The sequence below is a fragment of the Gavia stellata genome, chromosome 6 (assembly GCF_030936135.1).
Source record: "Gavia stellata isolate bGavSte3 chromosome 6, bGavSte3.hap2, whole genome shotgun sequence".
NCBI classification, from domain to species: Eukaryota; Metazoa; Chordata; class Aves; order Gaviiformes; family Gaviidae; genus Gavia; species Gavia stellata.
In genome coordinates this window covers 58,289,706-58,310,157 of record NC_082599.1, presented here as the reverse complement: position 1 = coordinate 58,310,157, position 20,452 = coordinate 58,289,706, and the positions used below count along the sequence as shown (strand labels likewise).

The following is a 20,452-nucleotide window of genomic DNA, read 5'->3' as shown; positions in this document are numbered from 1 at the left end:
TGTTCAGTCAAGCAGAAAAAAAAGATGCAGAGTGGAAGTCCCAAAAAAACCCCTTAGGACTGAAAAAAATAAAAAAGGGTGAATAAAATGTTAGTTTGTGTCTGTAACGTTTTTTTATCCATTTAGACCTGTGCGAGGGAGAGAGGGGAAAATGCATGTCTATGGGTATATGCTTAAGGATGCAAGAATAACAAACTTTTACTTAGAAAGCAGTATTGCCAGAGGAGCCATCACTAGGTAGATCCTCCTGATGCTCACAGCCATTACTGACCAGGGAGAGAGCAATCAGACTAACAAGGGGTGAAGGACCACTTTGCTGCAGAAAAATTGTAGCACAGAGCATGGAAGGCAAATCGAAAAGAGAAGACTTGCAAGATAGCCAGACCGTGGAAGAAAAAAGTTAGGCTTTCCTTCACCTCTGCCAGACATTATCAACAGTATTTAAAACTCTTTCTTCATGTCACTGTTCATTTTGGATACCTATCATTTTGCCTACGCTGCAAAGTGAGAACTTGCTAGCCTCCTTCCATGCATGGACACACAGCTGTAAAGATATTAGGAACTACAGCAGAAGGGAACTGAAAGTCCTGTCATCCTGGGTTTCAAAAACACTGCAGCTGAATTATGCCGTGTGACAGGCAGAAGACTTCACTCATCACAGGAGGTGGCTGCGTGGTTTACTGCAGTGCAATCCCTTGTCCAAATCCCACAGTTTCCAAAAACCAAACAACCAAAACCCCCAACCCCCTCCACACCTTTTTAAATGCCTTGGCAAATGTAAGAAATTAGTGAAACTTGTTTAATGAGCGGTCTCTGACCTGATGCAGTGTTGACTGGTTGTCTCGTGTAAGACACATTAAAAGTAGGTTCTTCTACTAGTGGAGGAGGGTACATCCGCCTTCGGATAAAGAAACCAGCTCCGCAACAGAACAAAACTCCCATCATCAAAAGGAACCTAGGCAAAGAGAAGAGGGAAGTCAAAACCCACCCGCATTCAGGCAGCTCTCAAACCCAGACTGTTCATTGAGAGAAACAAGAGTGTCATCTAGCAATCATCAGCCTATGACTTTTATCGGGGTTTCTTACATAGGTTGTCTCTTGAGAGCAGGTCTATGTCATTTGACATAGCACTCATGGGGCACTTACGGATGTATTACGGACATCTTTAGCAATTAGTACTATTGTCCGATGTTTTCTGGCATGTAAAATACAAATATGAAACTAAAGCGCCCTTGAACTTTTGGAAAGTTCAGGTTCACACCTGACCTTTGCCACCGGCATGCTGAACTGAAATTCCAGGTCCGTACAGTTTCAAACCGCGTATCTTGGACACAAGCCTTGCGCTTGCAGCATCGAGGCTGGCCAGGAGGTTTGTGGGGGGCAAAGAGGAATACTATTCTGCAGTTGCCCTTAAAAGAAGATTCTTAGATGTTCTTAAATTGCACAACACTGTAATTTTGTCTCCCATGGGAAATACGGTAGCTGGCATTTGAGCTCAAGCCAGATGACTGAAGCATTCAGCACTGAAGATGACAAGCTTTGCTTTGTGCTTCCTAGGCAGGATATACATTCTCGAGGAAAAGGACATCATTTTGCTTCAGTTCTTCTCCTCTCAGCTCCTTTTCTGACCTGACTAAACTGTCCTCATCATTCCATCGCCGTGATGCTGTGGAAACATGCACATGCAGCAAGGGCACCTCAGAAGATTTTGTTCTTCGTTTCACTGTGTTTCCTTGAGTAGTTATATCAGACACGCTAGTGACTGATGCAAGCTCCCGTAAACCCAAACGGTTCTTCTGCCTGTAATTGCCACCTCATTTCAGGGCCCTTTACTGGAAGACAATGACAACAACTGTGCTCTTTTGGAAGGGATGGAAGTTGGCCAGAGGCCACCAAAGTTGGCCAAAGGCAAGCCTACACACCATGCTTATCGCCTCTGGAGCATTCCCAGGTGCCTGAGAGGAAGAGTGTGACACTGCACGGCAGCGAGAGGTATTTCATGCAAAGGGTCAAATTCTGTTCTTGTTTCTACGGTGGAAACGAGAGCAGAAAGAGGTCCTGTTTCCCTGAGCCAATATTAATACATTCCCTTTTGGCAGCGTTCCTGCAAAGGATTTGTTCTGAACAGAAAAACAGAGATTTACGACGTCACCCCAGGGATTGAGATGCAGAGCTCTTCAGTTATATCAGTAAGGATTGCACAATGAAATCCCACAGTCAGCTTCAGGAAATCTCTGTATTATAGTATCTATCAGGCTTCTGTTTTTCTGTGTTTATTTGTTTCAATTTTGAAGGCTTTTTTTTTTTTTTAAGCAGTCTTCAAATTGTATATAAAAATGCCTGAAATCAGGTTTTCTAGGAGAGCTTTTGCTTTCTCTCCACTGTAATGAGAAGGTTTTATTCAGGTGCTTTCTTCAATAATTTTTTCATTATGCACATAACAGTGATTACTTTAAGCTTTATCCAGATTAGTGAGCTGCTGGTTTCACAAGCCCAAATCTTTCTGCCTTCTTTTCCTTTGCTGTCATCTCCAGTGAAATCCTCATGGTCATAAATGCACTTCTCTTCCTTTTTAATTGAAGCCTCAATTCGGCTGGTAAGAATGTCTTAAACCCTGCCTAAATGCACAATCATCTTCCTTATACAATCCTCTTTTAAAACTGAGTGCCCAACAAAAATGGACAAATGCTGCTGCTTGGTAGCAGCTGGGACAGGCATAAGGAATTCAGCAATTCTGGATAAAAGTGGCACTGCTGCCTGTACAGAGCAGCAGGATGCAGAAGGAGGAAAGGTCAACCTGATCCGAGTAACCTCCTTTTCCAGTGTTTTCTCACTACATCGGGAGAATTTTATAAGCAAAACCCCAAAGTCCTTCCGTTTATATGTACACATATACATTACTGCATAGTTGTACCTACTTTACTTTAAAATACTAGGGCTGGCAGTACCCTGATTTAAGTCCTACAAACAAGACAGGACAAAAATAAAATTCCCAAATGCCCTGACCTACCAAAAATACCATAGCCGCTGGATAGAGAGAGCTCTTACGCAGCATCTTGAACCACAGCAATCCTCATAGGAGCGACATCTGCAGACAAATAAAGAGAAAAAGGCGTTAGAGGAGTGGTTGTCACTCAGATTAAAACGGCATCCCCAAGGCTGACGCTGTTCGCACCCCTGCCCAAGGCGTTATTTACGACATCGCCATAAGCCTGGGAAGCAAAGCCTCCTGGAAGTGTTCAAGACCAGGGCTTTGAGCAACCTGATCTAGTGAAAGATGTAGGGGGGTTGGACTAGATGATCTTTAAAGGTCCCTGCCAACCCAAACCGTTCTGTGGGTCTATGAACAAGAACAGACTACCCTTGGCCGGATAAAGTTGTCAATCACATGTACACATCCATGGCAGAGCTCTATCGCTATTCAGGAACTTTTTGCATGTTATTGAAACTACCTTCCTATATACTTCTTTTAAAGCCACCTCAGAAAGACTGAACATAGTCTTTAAGTCTATATAAAAGGGCACGTTATAAAGAAAAGCAGTATTACTGTGTTTTCTTTCACAGTAAATGAACACTGCAGACCTCAAGCATGAGCCATTTGGGGTTTTATTCACTGCAACAGACATGAATTGCAAGGTCAAAACTGCCAGATCACTCATTCTTTGCAAATCAGCAGCTTCCAAACAGAGAAACCACCGAGTGCAGAGAAAACTTCAAGCATATCGTTATTTGCAAATTTAATGGCATTTTTTGCTTCTCAGAAGTTGCACTGGGCTGCAACTGCCAACAACTCCCATTATTTAAGTAAGCTTTCCTCTAACCCCCCCCCACATTTCAAATTAATATTTCATATGGAATAGAACCTTTTTAAAAGTATTATAGCACCCACCACCGTAAGCACAAGGTACAACTCCGCTAAAAGCCAGCACACACATTCAGCATCCTCTGAACAATTTCTGTGGTAACTGCCATTTCTCGCACCAATGAAACACTCACTCTATGTATTTAGTAGGAAAAAGGACAAAGGTAACACAGAAACTATGATATGTGACAAACTCAGATGAACACATTCAGAGTAGCATATCCACATACCGAAAGAAAAGAGGAGGTTACCACAACTGGATCAATCTTTTTAATGGTGTTCACATCTGTACGCTCAATGCACAGATTTAATTAAGCATCTGGTTTTGGAAAACTTGCCCAACTGCATGACTGTGCTCCCGTATTTGTACACAAAGTTAAAAAAAAATCAATTGGATAATTGTACGGACAATTACACATTTACACGCTCAGTTAACAAGCCTCCACACACAAAATACGTCAAGTCACATAGGCTTCAGCCTCTAACTGGGGCCAGAGGAGGATGCTCTATGGCTACATAATCAGTTGTTTTGCAAGTGAAAACAGTTACACGCTCTTCTGATGGCAAGTAGGCAGGATTTATTTAAGCAAGCCGGAGGATCTGACACACTGATCAGCACAGCAAGGTCCATTAATATACTCAGGCACCCAGTTTGAGACTCAAGCAGGGCAAGTTGCTCATTCCAAAAGAGGAAACACCCACTTTGCCGTCCCTGAACCTGAAAGCAACCCAATCTCCAACCTTTCTTCTTTAAACCTTGCCAGGACCCTAACCCAAAGCTACCAGATATCACAAAACCACTAGCAAGTCAGCATTAATTCAGTCCCATCGGGACCAAGAAATGAAGCTTCCCTCCATGCTGCCCAAGTCGATCAACCCAACAGGAGCTTTCAAGACATACACTAAATGCATGGACAGGATCCGGCCCCCTACAAAATGGGGTGGCAGCTGCTGCCGTCTGTTAAAACAGTGGTCATGGTACCCCTTTTGATCTTCAACACACTTTTGGTTGGAGCACCTCATCCACATTGATAGGCGCTTGCCCCGTTTGCCGATGCTGTGCAGCAAGGACTTTTTAAGGCTAGAAAAGCCCAAAAAGAGAGGAAACACAGCCCATAAATCTAGAAGCCCTTCTTGAGGCAATTAAGGCCAAAAAATAGGATTTTATGGCTGTGAGCAGTCTTTACCTATGCCTCCTCACACTGGCTCTGTCAGCCCAGTCGCCTACACCTGACCACAAGCAGGACGGGGAGCAGATGCACCAGGCAGGGCTCTGGCTCCAAAGCCATTTCCCAGATCAAGCCCCAAGAGCTTAACTTATATTAAAAGTTAAACCGAAACAGAGAGCCCAGGGAGGCTGCACGTACGCCTCCTCCCTGCCCACCCTTGCCTTGCTTATTTTGCGTCTGTTTTCTCCAGAGCCAGAAGAGATGGGAAAAGGCTATTTTAAAATATGTAATTATGGTCGTTCAAGCCACTAAAATTAAAACATCATCTGTACGAGAAGTATAGTACCTGAATTGACTTTTTATTTTTAATCTCTAAATCATCTAGGCTACAAGTCAGCACCATTTTTAACGTCTCCATGACTTAGCTTTTCTTCCTGCAAAAGAGGACTAAAGTACCAGCTGGAAGACCGAAAGGCTCAACTGCTGCATGTTTATGAAGCTCCTGAGACAAACAGGCAAACAAACAGGCCATCAAAGAGAAGTTTCATCTCTTACACATGATGACTGCACTTTCAAATGGCTGAAAATGATGATGCAAAGGCTGGAGGAGTCTCTCACTATGGCTGCGTTTAGAGAAGCTCCCTTTTACAACAGCTAGTAAGCTTGCCAAGGCAACTCAGCCAAGGCTAAGCACTGCATTTGCTGGGTGGATCGGTGAAGCTAAATCAGTAGTGTGACTCAGAGGGAAATCCCTTTAAGATCTGACACTAGTAACCCTTTCACTTTTTACCCATAGAACCAAACAAGCACTTGATTTTGCATGACTGCGAGTATGGACACAGGGACCTGTATGTAGGAGCCTGGAATCAAGGATGATACCATGATAACAACCTGCTGTTTGTATTCCCCAGCAGCGCCAAAAAAGACTGGAAGAACAAACGGCTCATTTACTGATGCTGCCGTCAGGGTACCGCAGAAGCTCGGCTGATCTCTTGTTCTTGATTCAACACGCTATGAAAAAACAACACGACTTCTGCCAACATCGATCCCAGTTACAAGAAAATTAACTTATTTACAAAAGCCATATTTATTAGCAGGCAAAAGACAACAATAAAATCAGCTTATTAAGGGAGTACCATACAAGCTTAAGTATAATCAGTCTTTGATGTACTATCTCTGTGCCTGACAGCAAATCCCAGCAGAATTAAGACCCTGGTTCAGAAAAAACAATTAAGCAGACACACATATATTTATTGAATTTATACGCATATTCTTTAAATTACACTTGTGCTTTGGCTCCGCTTAACAGGGAAGGACTGGTTGTGCCCAATGCCAGCTGAGTAAGAACGAGCCTTACTATCGATCTGCACTGGACTGAGTCCATCACTTACAGAAGACATTTCTAAAGCCAGTTTTCCTCTTTCGCACATCAACAACGATCCCGAGAACTGCACTTCCCTTAGGCAATGCTTGTTTCATAGGTCAAAATTCAACCCATTATGTAGGATAAGACACGATCCATTAGTTACTTTGCTAATCTGCAACTTCACCAAGCATATGGTGTCTCTTTCAAAAACTGTCTGCAATGTGATTTATGATTTAGAAGGTACATCTTTCCATTCATCATTCAGTAGAGTGAAATGAATGCATCTGCATGTCCAACGACTTGTACTGCTAGCACACCAAGGAACTGCTGTGTCAGAGATCAAAGTTACTCTGCGTGTCAGATCACAGTGACAAGCTTTTTGTGTGGGTTCGCACTTAAATCATGACGCTGAACTTCTTTCCTTAATGGACAAGCAAAGTACAAAGTAAGTTTCACATAAGGGTATACGGTATGACCCAAACGCCACAAACCAACCCCGTACTTGCATGTGTTCTGTGGGTAATAATGCTCAATGAAATGGTCCAGAAGCTCTTTTCCATTTATACCTGCATCTACACAGCTGAACAAGTCCCTTCTTAGCAGAGCTGCCACAGGAAAGAACTGCATCTAAAAATAATTCCCTGATTGGCACTTGCTGAAAACTGGAGAAATTAAAGAGGTAAAGCAAGGATTACAGTCTTCAGCAGGCTGTACAGCCACAGTGGTCTGACAACATTCCCTGTCCTCACCCAACGTGGGTATTCCCTTGAAATGCAGGCTGTAGTGTTCTTAGGTTTCCTCTCTAGACTGTTTGCATCCTATGAGCCAAAACCCAATTTAACATTTAAGACATTTGATTAGCAATGTCTTTTGGAAGAGAAAAACAAAACATAGATTGTTAGTCCACGTGTAGTAGCAGAAATCCTACTGCAGACACAGGGACAGAGGATGGGAGGATGAAAGAAAACCACAAATGATTGCTGCATGTATGTAAGGTCTATGAAGCAAACTGGGATTCACTGGAATACAAGAAGCACTGGCAGTTTTTTAAATGGGGGGAGACCAAAGGAAGTTCAGAAAAGGAGGGCGTAGCAATAGACCAAAACTAAGAACAGAAGAGAAAGATTTTGGGGGAATGGCTAGTAGCAGCAGATGAAGCTAAGGAAGTCCCAGCTGTGATCCTAACACTGGCACAGGCCAGAAGGAGAACTACAAGTGCTCACAAGAACTGGAAGGGATGGACAGCTGAGAGTGGGTCACCTCCAGGCAGACTCAGTGTTGAGCCCTCAAAGCCAGAAGGCTCAGGTCTGCTACCACTGAACAGATGAAGGCAGGCAGCTGAAGTGTGCATATGTATTTACCTGTTCTAGGACAAAAAAGTTTAAAAAAAAAAGAAAAAAGATTTAATCTGCTTGGAACTCAGCTGCCAGGAAAAAGTGATGCTGAACAGAGAAAAATCAAATGAGCCACGAAACAAAAAGAAAAACAAAGCAGGCAACCACCACGATGTGACTAGTAGAAACAATTCTGATGAAGCTCAGGGTCTTGGCTGTGCTATCAGGGAGGAGTAGTGCACTGAGCTCAAGAGGACTACACTGCCACAAGACTCAGAATTAGACCTGGCGGATGAGGAATGAGGAAAAGGACCAAGAGAAGGTGCACCAAGTAACTGAAAGAGAGGGAGTTATTTTTCTACCCATTTTATTTCACCATTGATTAATTAATTTCAGACCATTCTGTATGTGCATTTCCATCCTTCAAGAAAAAAAGCAGTTTTCAAAGCAAAGCCATTGCCTGTACCACTATGTGAGGTATTGACTGCATACATGGGGAAGACCACCAGACACGTGGAGGAGCTTAGCGCTACAAGCACGGTGGAGCGGTTATCCCAAGGAATCCATTTCGCAGCAGCCCACTGAACATGGAAGTCGAGACACAGAGGCCAGCTCTGCACTCAGGGATCCCATCTAAGTAACTATTTCTGAGTCCCAAAGTGGTTTAACCTCTCACTCCAGAAAGACGGTGCAACAGAAAGGCCACATCCCTCCACTGCTTGAGGAGCAGTAACGCAGGCAAGGTGTTTGGCTGGTGGAACAGAGTGATAGGCAACATCTGCCTTCCAGCCTTGGTCTTAGAGCTCATTGTGTCTCCTTGGCATGTGTGCGTACACGGACGAATTTTCAGCAGGGACACACCTCCACCACGGTTACCTGCAGTCACAGATTCTCAGCGCCCAAAAGCATTTCTCTTCTTTTCTTACACATAGCAAAGGTGATCTCTCAGCACATGCAAGAACAGTGCCTTGTAAAATGTAGGTCCGATTTGGGCGAATTTATAACTGTATATATAACAAATATAACTGCTTCACAGATGATGCAGCCATGACCTCAGTGGAACATCTGTACTTGAGAGTAAAACACTGCTGCTGGTACCCAAGAGAGCACTAGAGATATAGCTGCCCAGGTACTTGATAAACCACTCAGCCCTTAACTACATAAGAAAACATAAAGCTAAAAGGAGGAAAGGGGCTGTCAGGTCATTTTTTTTCTACAAAGTAGAAACAACAGAGACAGAAATGATATTTGCTCAGATTAGATTCCTGTCTGCTTTGACAAAACTAGAATTTCCTACAAGGAGACAAGATACTTGGCTCCTGTCCTTCACATAGACATGAAAAATAAGAGCAGGCAACAGCTGAATAAGGGATTATATGTCAATTATTCTTTAGGTGAAGAGCCTATAAACACCGTCTCTGTGCAAGAACTCAGCAGAACATGGTAAATCACCCTCTACTTCTGATAGGATGAGAATATTTGCTCAGCTGCTCTTATCAAACTGATCTGTCTACAGACCATCTGCTACCCAACAGCTTGCCATATCCCCAGCCCTCTCTTCTCGGACCCCAAGAGGAAAGCCACCCTGCAGAGGGACTCTCCTTGTCTGTAAAAGCAACCAGTCTCACCGCATGGCTTTCTGGCCAGCACACATCCACCTAGAAATTTTCTCTGCTCCTCCTGTGGCAGAACCTAGCAAGAACGGTTGCAGTTTGGGCTGTGTCCAGTGGCCGTATATGGTACCTTAAATAGACATTTTTCAACACAGGCTGCAGGTGTTTCTTTTGTAAGCCATAGATAATCTGTATGATGATTTTTAATTTTCTGGAGGTGCAATTGTAAATTTCTCAAACCAACAGGACTGAGGACTTCTAGTTAATCATCAGGCCCCTTATTAAACACACAATTAGCTCTTCGTATCTCAAGCTGCTCCCAGTGGGCAAGCGGTCCTACTGCATCTAATCGCTGCTTTGGGAGATTATAAGTTTTCTGCTGGCAGGGGGCGATGGGTGTCCACGAATTTGCTATCTGCCTAAATTTAACATACTAACACAGCAAATCTTCTTTCTTCACCAAGCCAGTGCAGGATCATACACAGAGAAGAACATAGATACAAATGGCCAACAGTTACGTACCACCATGCCTTTCAAAATTTTAATTCAGGGTCTCCCAGTCCAGAAAGGGTTAGAAGCTTCAAGATGACTTTGGGGTTAAGTCCTCCTTGATGCTGTCCACTGGAGCTCCAACCATGTACAAGCCTTCCTGTCCCACTGACAGGGAGCCAGAAGAAACTGCTTCTCAGCCTCACGTTAGGGTTCTTGCCCGGGACATGGAAGAGTTAATGCTCTGATGAATATTTCAAGTCAAGCAGCCCCAACAGGAAAAACTCATGATAAGCCACAACTGTGGTTATTGCATCCTCTGGAAATGAGAGTGGGGTGGGACTGGGTCCCCTGCTCCACCTCAGCCAGAGCACAGTCTGGTTTCAGAGGAATACTCCACTGGAAGACAGAGACTGTCCCTCTTTCCTCCTTCCTCAGAATAAGCTGTCTACACCTGGTCAGCATCCAACTCCAAAATCGCTCAGAGATTCAAACCTCAAACTAGGTCGGTCACCTGCTGGATTGCCTGTGACGGCTGAGATATTAAATCCCTCTCCCCTCCTCAAAACTCACTCCTAGCAAGTTGAGTTGGTTGTTAATTGGGTAAACTAATTCTCCCCAGGTTGTGCATCGGACAACCGATCCATCGAAGCACATTCAAGTGCTGGGCAGGGCATCTAGTGGCAGTTGGACCTACAACCTCAACAGATCCATCAACACCAGGGGAATCTAGTCCCTTATTTGAAGCAAGGAATATACCACCCAAGGGCACAGACTACTGAAGCTAGGTGTGATGTTTTGTACCCTTATTGTTTAAGGCCACACAGGAATGAGCCATGTTGGTGGGGTTTTGTTGCCTTTATATACAGATGGTCTGATAATTACTGCTGCCTTCTTTCACGATACAAACCATGCACTTAGGTTCCTGCGTTGAACTACATATGCAAACAGGCCCTTCCTGTGGCTGCTCACTGCTAAACTGGTGGCCCTGGCCTGAGTCCAGGTCTCCGTTTCTGTACGGTGCCAGCCATTCAAGGTGCCTGGAAGCGTGGAAAACTATTACACTGCCTCCCCTCTCCCTCCTCCATGCTGGCTTCAAATCAAATGGAAGAATACATCAACAGCAAGATTACTGCTCTAAGCACACACCTGCTGACACTTCATGTGGCTGTAATTGCAATGGGGAAGCTAAGTGTATCATCAGGAAAGCCAGCTTAATTAAAAGCAGTAAACATAACAGGATGTGGAGCACAGAAAGTACCTCCCATCACGCAACATGCCCTGTGTCGAGATTGGGGGTTTTCCCAGCCTCTTGTATACACGTTGATGGAAGGAGTGCTCTCTAAGCTATCTGAGTAACAGCAAGAGAAAAATCGCTTTTTTTATTGTTTTCATCCAGAGTATTTTGCAGGTTCTTGGTAATGCACAAAATTATTATTATAGACTGACTACCAAGCACATAAGGGCTTACATTCAAAACCCAGATGAATACGACTATGTGATAAGTACAATAAAATGTAATCTGCAAAGGAAGAGAAGGGTGTGGAAATGCACAAGAAATTTATTTCAAAAACCATAAAAAACACAAAAAGAATACAATCAGCATTCTTCTCCAAAGTAAGAAAAAGGATCGATCGTTCCCACGTAGGGCAGAAACATGTTTTAAACATGAATAATATTAGCAAACATTACTTTTTTAGGTTTACATGAATGTTCTTATACTAATTCTAAATGAAAAATTAAACAGATTTAATCAACATAAATGTGTACACGTGCAGCTGTCTGCTGCACGCAGTAAACTACTTTCTATGGCAGAAGCATATTAACCTAAAAATACAGCACTTCCATCTGCACATGTTTTTAACATTAATTCAGGACCTGCTTCAGATAACAAGAATTAGAAGAGGTTACAAGACGGCACTCCCCTATGTTTCTTCTGTTCTTCACATATTTGCCAGCAGCAATGGTAACATGTTCTTGCAGAGAAAGTTTCCGTGTTTCTTTCTGGAGGTCTTTCACCTAGTAGCACAACAGTGACCAGTCAAAACATACTTATCTAGGGAACCCATGGCTGAGCTCCAATGCAAAAAGTCAGTATCCAGGAGGTAGAAGCAGGTACAGGCTACCAAGGAGGAGCTACATAGACAAGTAGGTGTGATGTTAGGAAAGCCAAACTTCACCTACAACTGATACTTGCAAGAGACACCATGCACAGCATGAAGAGCTTCTACCACTACACTGGCAGTGGATGGTATCTGTGGACAAGCCAAAGAGCAGCGGATGTCATTCACCTCAACTTCAGCACAGCTTTCCACACTATCTTCCACAATATTCTTCTACCCAAGTTCGGACGTTACGGTCTGGTCAGGCAGACAGCCAGATGGGTAAAAAAAAATCTGGTTGGATGGTGGGGCTCAGAGGGCAGTGGTCAATGCGTCACACACTCCCCAGAGAGTACGAAGTAATCGCTGGTAGTACCACAAAGGTTTGGACCTGTCCTGTTGACAAGCGTGTTGCTGGAATTGGTGATAGAGTACTCCCACTAAGTTTGGAGATGGCACCAAACTGGGATCAGTCACTGTGCTCAAGGGCAGGGCTGCCACTCAAAGATCTAGACTGGATGGAGGAATGGCCTGACAGGAACCTCATGAACTTGAACAAAAGCAAATACAAAGTCTTGCCTGTGGGAAGGATGAACATCTTGCTGGCTGTGGAGCAGCTCCGCTGGAAAGGCCCTAGGCGTCCTGGCAGACAGCAAGCTGAACATGAGCCAGCAGTGTGCCATGACAGCAACAAAGGCCAACAGCATCCTGGACTGTGTCAACAGAAGCCTAGCCAGTGGATCAAGGGAAGTAACTGTCACCTTTCACTAAGCACTTTTGTTGGACCACATCTAAAATACCTCTTCTGGTTTTGTCATCCCCAGTAAAAAGAATGAAATTGATAAACTAGAATGAGCTCAGCAAAGAGCCACCAAGATAGTCAGGGACTGGGGCACTTGCCCTATGAGGAGAGGTTGAGGGACTTGGGCTTGTTCAGCCTAGGGAAGAAATGGCTTCAGAGGGACCCTAGAGCAGCTTGCCAGTTTCCAGGAGAAGGTTACTAAGAAGGTGGAGACAGGATCTTCCCAGTGGTGCAGGGTGGGAGGACAACAGACGATGGATGTAAACTGAAACAAAAAGAGGTTCTGACTTGGTGTGTGGAAGAACTTACCCACCATGAGGACAGCCAGGTAGCAGAGCACGTAGCCCGGAGAGGTTGTGCCATCTTCTTCCTCAGAGTTTTCCCAAGACCTAATTGGTTAAAGCCCTGAACAACCTGGTCTGACCTCATGGTTGACCCTGCTCTGAGCAGCAGGTTGGACCGGAGGTCTCCCGAGAACCCTTCCCACCTGAGTTATTCTATGATTCTCTAATAAGAGTTAGTCTCTTTTCCTCACTACTTCTCTTAGAATATCACATTATTAAAAAATTCAATACACAATAATCCAACAGGATGAGCTGAAATAATGTTAATTCAATACTGGATAGCATCAAAACTCTTTTCTCCCTCTAAGCCAGCCAACCCCCTCCCTGTGGGTGACTACTTCACTGACACAGTGACATCAGCCACGCTATTTCTATTGCTGTGGATACGTGCTTACCACTCACACTCAAAAACATTTGTGCTGCTTCATAAACATGCCATGGAGCCTGGAAAGGAGAGGACTAGAAACACGCAGGTTCCAGCATCTGGAATTTATCACCTCATTAAAAGCTCTGACGTGATGGTAGCTAACAACAGGAGGAAAAAATAAACAGAAAAGACCTGTGGGACTGGTCAGTCATACCGGGGAACATACTTCACCCTGCAATGAGGGGGACATTCATAATAATTCTAATCAAACTACTCCTCATCAGCAAAATGTAAGGCAGCCTTCCTGCTACTACTCGTTCCCAATTCAGAAGTGGAAAAAACAACTGGAGTATCTTAAGTGCTGCTGGCATCTGCATACAGAGGAGGCAGTTTTGCAATCTAATGCATTCACTATGTCATTAATTGCATTATTGCCAAGCAAGGGAAGTATCTTGACTGTCTCTTCCACCAACCATCAGCACTTCAGGTACATCTAGAATAAGACAGAGCTGGCTTATTTAAGTTAGAGTAGGATGAGGACCCTTGTAGAGGATCAGAGTCACGGCTGTCTCAACAGCCTTAATTCTGAATTGCTTTCTGTGCATCCACACAAAGAGATGTATGATCTAATTCTTCAAACAAAGTCAGGGATAACTTGTCTCCCTGCTTTTCCAAAGGATAAGAATTAGACTCCAATGACTAATTTCTTTCTCCGCTTCATATTTGTTTACTTATTTTTCCAGGCCACGTAAATAAATGTTTTGCTAAAGCAGGAGAAAAGAATCTAACTGACAATATCTTGTGACTCAGGCAACTAGGACACGGAGAAACGGTTGGTTTGGTTAGTGAAGTAAGTTAAGAGCAGTCTTGGAAATTCTCTGTTTCAACAGTAGAAGACCAATGTATGTCTCTCAAATTCCTGGGAAGCTTTCCATGATGGCTTCTGGTCCGATATATCTTAAGTTAACAGATTCACACAATAAACTAAAGCTTCCTGCTCATCTATGAAGGCTAGAACAATTATGTCCACTGGAAAAATAATTTTAAAATGGTACTAATGCCAGTAACTACTTGGACAGAGATGTATCATTAGTTCTGTAACAGAGACCTCCAACCTTTGCCCTAGCTGTTAATACAGAAAGCATAACCAACAAGTTTTAAGAAAGCTTTGAGCAACATCTCTAGCAGCTTTTTCTTTTTAAAATAATTACACTGGAAGACAGATTGAATCAAAAACTAAAAAAACTTAAGCTCCAAAAAAGGAACAGTCATATCACTGCAAGTTCTACCCTCCGATCAAGCTGAATTTCCAGTACACTTATTTTGGCACACTGATTTCTTATCCCATGTTCCTCTTGCTTAGCAGACACAGTCTTATCTCTGTCTTTCGATGGCTGAAGTAGAGCCTTTACAGGAACGATTAACTCAGCTATCTTGCTTTTAAACTTCCGATAAAAGCAAACAACCATTTTATGTGACAGTCCACCCTGGATTTCTATTACTCTGGGCAACTGAAAGAGAAGCAGGCACCTTCAAGGAGGATGTGCCGACCCAGAAGAGGTAAAGCGTATGGACATGCCAGTCCAGGGTTGCCTTGGTCTGAGCATGCCACACTAGATCTGTGAATAGACACAGGACTTGTTATTTCTGAGCCGACAAGCCAACCTTTTCATTATAATACAAAGCGTCTCCAAGAGAGACGTGACGTACTGTCAGCATGGGACTGAAATCAGAGGGAAATCATTAAAAAGGATTGCATTGCTGGGTTTCATAAGTCTCCAAAGATAGTCTCAAGACCAAAGGACAGACTACATGTGTTAACTGGGTAGAAAAAACTTCTGTCAGAAAACCAGTGACAGAAAGGAATGGAAGCTATTGCAAACTCATTTGACTAAATATATCTGCTTCTTATGGACTGTTGGTCTAGAAATTGTAAGATAAAATAAAACCCGTTTCACTACAGCACATCCCAGATCTAGATTTGCACAGAGGAGACACTCTCAGGATGAAGTTACGCATATGCTAATGTAGAAGATCCTATTCATACCTCCTCCCCCACAATATGCAGAATACTCCCTCCCATTTCACCACTGTTTGCCAAAAACCTTATCAAGCTGATTCAACACTGACTCGAATGCACTAAAATGAACAACTTTCTGTGGGATTAGCAAGTTGAATTAACTCAGTGAAGGGTCAAACAAGTGCCAAAGCAATGGGACTTCACCCTAAGATATTGAGATTGGTGTTATGCCTCTCCTCCACCATACAGGCGTGAAAAGACAGCCCAGGTAGGAAGCAGCTGGGGACCCTAAACAACAGAAACTGAAACTGCAGAAGTAACAATGTAGGAAACCCCAGGCACTGCAGACATCAGTGACCTTCCTATCGTTTTGATGCATGCCCCCTTTAAACCTACTGGGCTCCTCTGCACACGAATACCCTCTCCCCCCTCCCTTCCACATTTCTTCACTTGTCACACGTTATCTATCCTTTGAGCTTTACCATCCCTAAATCCTTAGTGTCTTAATCTTTAAGTGGGGAAGAAGAAACACTAAACTCATAATCGCAATAACAACAATAGCATTAACATGACACTCATCACCATCACAACAATCACTGAGCACACACATCCCACCCCCTTCCCCTTCCTTTTTCCATTTACTTACGCTATCCAGGAGACTGGCAATCGCAACACGTTTATGCAATGACTTGAATAACAGGGTGCTGCAGTAACTACCACAAACACACACAACTACTGGTAAGAGTCTTCTGATTGACCTGACATGGTCAACATACAACGGTTTTCCCTCCACATTAAAAGATGTCCCAAACCAACCAACAATGCACCAACACCATAGCCCCTCTCACAACTTTCTTCCTTCCAATGTTCAAAGCTGTGTGCAATTCCAATTAACCTCTTTGACGGACCGGAAAATAAGCACACTGCTTTTCTACAAGATACTCCATTTCAGCACACAAAGAAAAGAGTAAACTAGTTGCCAAAAGGAAACCAACTAGAAAGCAACCTTGCATGCATCAGCTCTATTGCAGATAGTGAGCCTACCCTTTGTATCCCATGCTTTTGCAGGATTCTGTATGTATTTACTGGTGGCACGAAGAGTCTGAGCTAACACCCAATATCCAAGTAGCTACCCCTTTGTATTACCAAGGGAGACAAACATTGGCTGCGAAAGCATGTGGGCAGAAACGTAAGCAGAACACCGAGGTGATGATGAATAACGCACTCCTGAATGTCAAGGTACTGTGGGATTTTCATAATTTCATAACATCCCAGCTTCTTTCCCACATTGCAGCAAAACAAAATAAAAAGTAGGTGGAACAAAAGTCCTGTTGTTATTAGCATGCAAAGTAAATGAACTTATTTAAATTCACCCATCTGTTCTGGCCAACCACTTATGAGTAATTCTCAACATTTCAGTCACCTGAAAAAAAGACAGTGAGTTCTAGGCACAAACACTTCCTAAGCAGCTAACATTCAGGATCGCAGATGAATAAACCACGCAGCGTTTCATTCTTTCAGTGAGCTTTGTTTCTCGCCTGGCTTCCTGGTTGCTTTTTGTCTCTAGCATTTCTCTCCCATTTCTGGCAGATGAAGTGGAGGTGGAGAAGAAAAGGGAGGAAAGTTCTTGGGCAGCATAAGGATTACAGTAATTTCCAGTCCTTCAACAAGGAAGAGCTTGCTCAGGGAACAGATGACCTATTGCTGCTACCTACTCCTCCACCCCACTTTTAAAATTTTTTTTAAACTTATGTTTACAGGTGTTTACAATTATAAGGTTATACAACCCAGGCACAAAGTTTAGTACATTTATCTCCTTTCTGCCCCCAAATCCACAGGGAAGATACCTCCCGCCCACACATTTCCTCTGCCTTTTGTTGTTGCTGTGGGCAATTTAAAACAGAAAACTGCAATTCAGAAAGATCCTCAGTCCTGCACCTACAGGTCATTGACATATAGTTCACACCCAAGGCTGATGTGAATGTAGATGCCGCTCATCAAAAGGACAGCTATGCCACGGATAACAAATCATCCCAACTCCCTAAATTAAACAGCAGTATTAGCACAGGGACAAACTTACTTTCAAAGCATTCTTGGTATTCTGCCTGATCACCTGCCCTTGTTCAAAACAAAGGGAGAACTGTCCTCACATGGCTCTACTTATGTTTCCTTTCAGTGTTCTGAAATAAAAGCTGTTTAAGATCTTGCATTGTTTTCTATTGGAAAGGTCGCCTGGATTGAGTGATAAAAGGAGTCTGTACACTTTCTTTAATAAGGAGAAAGGGAAAGAGATGGGACATGGGGAAGGAGGGAAAGGGAAGTTTATTGAATTTTCATTTTTAAATTAGAAAAAGTCTCAGAGAAGTTACAGAAAAGTGTAATTAGTGAAAGAACAACACTCTAAGAGCCTACAGAATCTAATTCTCTCTTGAGCACTAGAAAACACAAAAAGGAAAGTGATGACTACTTACATATAATATGTAGGATATAATCCTTCAAAGTACCAGCAATGCTTTTTGGCCTCTGTACACTACAAAGAAAGAAAAATATGGAATTAATATTTACGTAGGACAATGTACAATTATAAACACAAGCATAGAGTATTTATAAATACCGTGACTTTGAGCAATTAGGAAAGGTTTATATTCCCAAAGATTTCCCAATCCTGATACACAAAGCAACTAGGAAGTCAGTTCATGCGAACGGCAGCGTACCCTGCCGGGTTCGGATCCCTCATGCAGAGCTTTGTCTGCAGGGCCCCATAGCTTCCCAGGATTCACGAACAAAGTCAGTACGTTCGGTGCAGGCACAGGATCCAGCTGCATATGTTACCTGGCAGAACTGCTGTCTTAAAGGACCACAGAGAACTTAAGAGCCCATTCGTGGTTATAGTCACTTAGGAGACCTCCAAGGCATAACCAGCGTGATGACACTATGCGTATGACTACAGAGTAAATTCAATAATTGCAGGAAATTATTCATCTTTCTGCGGAGCCAGGCTCGGAAAGGAGCATAACAGAGAACCCATCCATCCCTTCTCTTCTTCCTACAGCTTGGAAATATCTCAAAGGTTCATTAAAGTACCGGAGAAAGGAAACTGCTTTCTGCAGCCCAGGGGTATTGTTCTCTTTTGCAGATTGCCAGCGTATCCTTGTTAAAGGATGGCGACAGGCATTTTCTCAGCACGAGTGTGCAGGCAACGTGGGAAGCACACATTGTTACGGGCACTGCCAGAGTACAGACGGCAGCTTGGAACAATAGCGGCACTTAAAAAAAGAAAACCAGATGTCAAGCCCAAACTCTATATACAACGCACAAAATATTTCTGCATACCCCGCCGACATCATTAGCTTAAAATGTCATATTCACTGCAGACGTAGCTCCAGGAGCTCCACCGCAAGCTGCATTATCTGATCACACTCGGCCAAGGCGTTGTGGGACACGCTCCGTAGAGCAGCGAGGAATATCTTGCTGGGGTTTTAGCAACAATTTCCTCTGCTGCTCACACCTGACACGCGATGTCGGAGAGCGCTCGGCACACCGGCAGTGCTTGGATCATCCTTCATGTTCGCTTGGCAGCTCACCTTTAAATAATAGCTCGTATAAGTTTATTAGCCTCCCCGAATACTAAATGAATCCGGTTAAGACAAAGACAAAGTGTTTTTAGATCCCTGACTCTCGCTCCTCATGAATAAGAAAGGCTGCAGGCTCTTTAATGAGCATCTGATGAGCTAAATCACAGACAGATCAATTACAGCCCATGAAGACAAACTGCTATGGATTAGTTAAGAGTGGTACAGGAGATGGGGGGGAGGAGGAGGAGACACTTTCGATGCACGCGATCAGGCCTTTCCACTGACACAAGAGGCTCACACCAGTCTTCAAGATGCACAAGCCCTAGCTTCTGTTCAAAGGACTGGAGCTTTTTCCTCAGGATAAACACAGCAGAATCCTCGTTCCCCTCTCAAATTGAAGGCGCAGTCCAGGCAGTATATGCAGGAGGGCTCCATAGCTGCTGCTGGAGCAAGTGGTGTTCAAAGATCCATCTCCACATTTGCCCTATTCCCCTTTTTTCCCCCTCCTCCTTCAAAGCTTCCAACTTCTTAACCCTTCCTTCTGAATATTTTCATCAGCTGGATGTTTCTTCTTAAGCTAAAATAAGAAATATGCCAAGTTTCTCTCCGTAACACCCTGCGAAGATATATGCATTGTAAACCCAGCAGGTCTGCTGCCGAGTCAGTGAAAAATACTTTGGTTCTTCACCTTTGAAGGCTGCAGATCAGCAGGCCCTGGCAAAAATCCCGGTGCCTGCAGGTCGACCCCTTGGGAAGCCTCATTTCAGAGTCCAGCTTGGGGTGTACGCCGTTAAGTGTTTTTCCTTCCTGCTTCTCAACCAATGTGAGTCACTGTTTACCTCAACAGCCTTAAAGCCTTCGTCAGTCTTGAGCATTTTAATTGATGTTTTCCCGGCAATGTTTCTGAGCACGTGGAACCTGCGTACCCTTTACAAGCGTAAAGGAGACATTTATATTCAGCACTCATTCGGCTCTCCCTCCTCCCCATGTTTTAATCCGCTTTACAAGCTCTAAAATGAGTTGGGAAGATTCCTGCTTCCCACATCTCCCAACTTGTAAGATTTATGTTTCTGCGTCTTAACAATTCTCTGTTTCAGACAGCCAATATGCTCATTGCTGTCACAAGAAAGGCTCCAGCCTGGGGAAGTTTTGCAAGTAACAGTTCCTTCTAGCTTACAGGGCTTAGATACCTGCGCTAAAAATCCTCCGGTGCCCAGACTTTGCTTTTATATGGGCTCCGAAACAGCAGGTACCAATCCCGACTCTGCCCTTTTTTAATATCACAGTGCTATGAAGACTGCATATCAGTTGTTCAGCTCTCCTACACAGGAATTGGGCAAACAAGCAAGTGGACCTCAAATGTGAGCAGCCCAATCCGATACACATGACATGTCGAACAGATTTACACA

General features: G+C 43.6%; 1 protein-coding gene across 1 annotated transcript in view; it reads right to left on the bottom strand.

Moving 5' to 3' along the window:
• VOPP1 (VOPP1 WW domain binding protein) overlaps positions 1-20,452 on the bottom strand; it is a 62,820-nt gene that overhangs the window by 2,643 nt on the left and 39,725 nt on the right. Inside the window, exons 2-4 of the mRNA XM_059819088.1 lie at positions 17,940-17,998; positions 3,011-3,088; positions 819-955 (exon numbers count right to left, since the gene is read on the bottom strand). Coding sequence (XP_059675071.1) covers positions 819-955; positions 3,011-3,088; positions 17,940-17,998 — 274 coding nt within the window. The remainder of the gene's footprint in view (positions 1-818; positions 956-3,010; positions 3,089-17,939; positions 17,999-20,452) is intronic.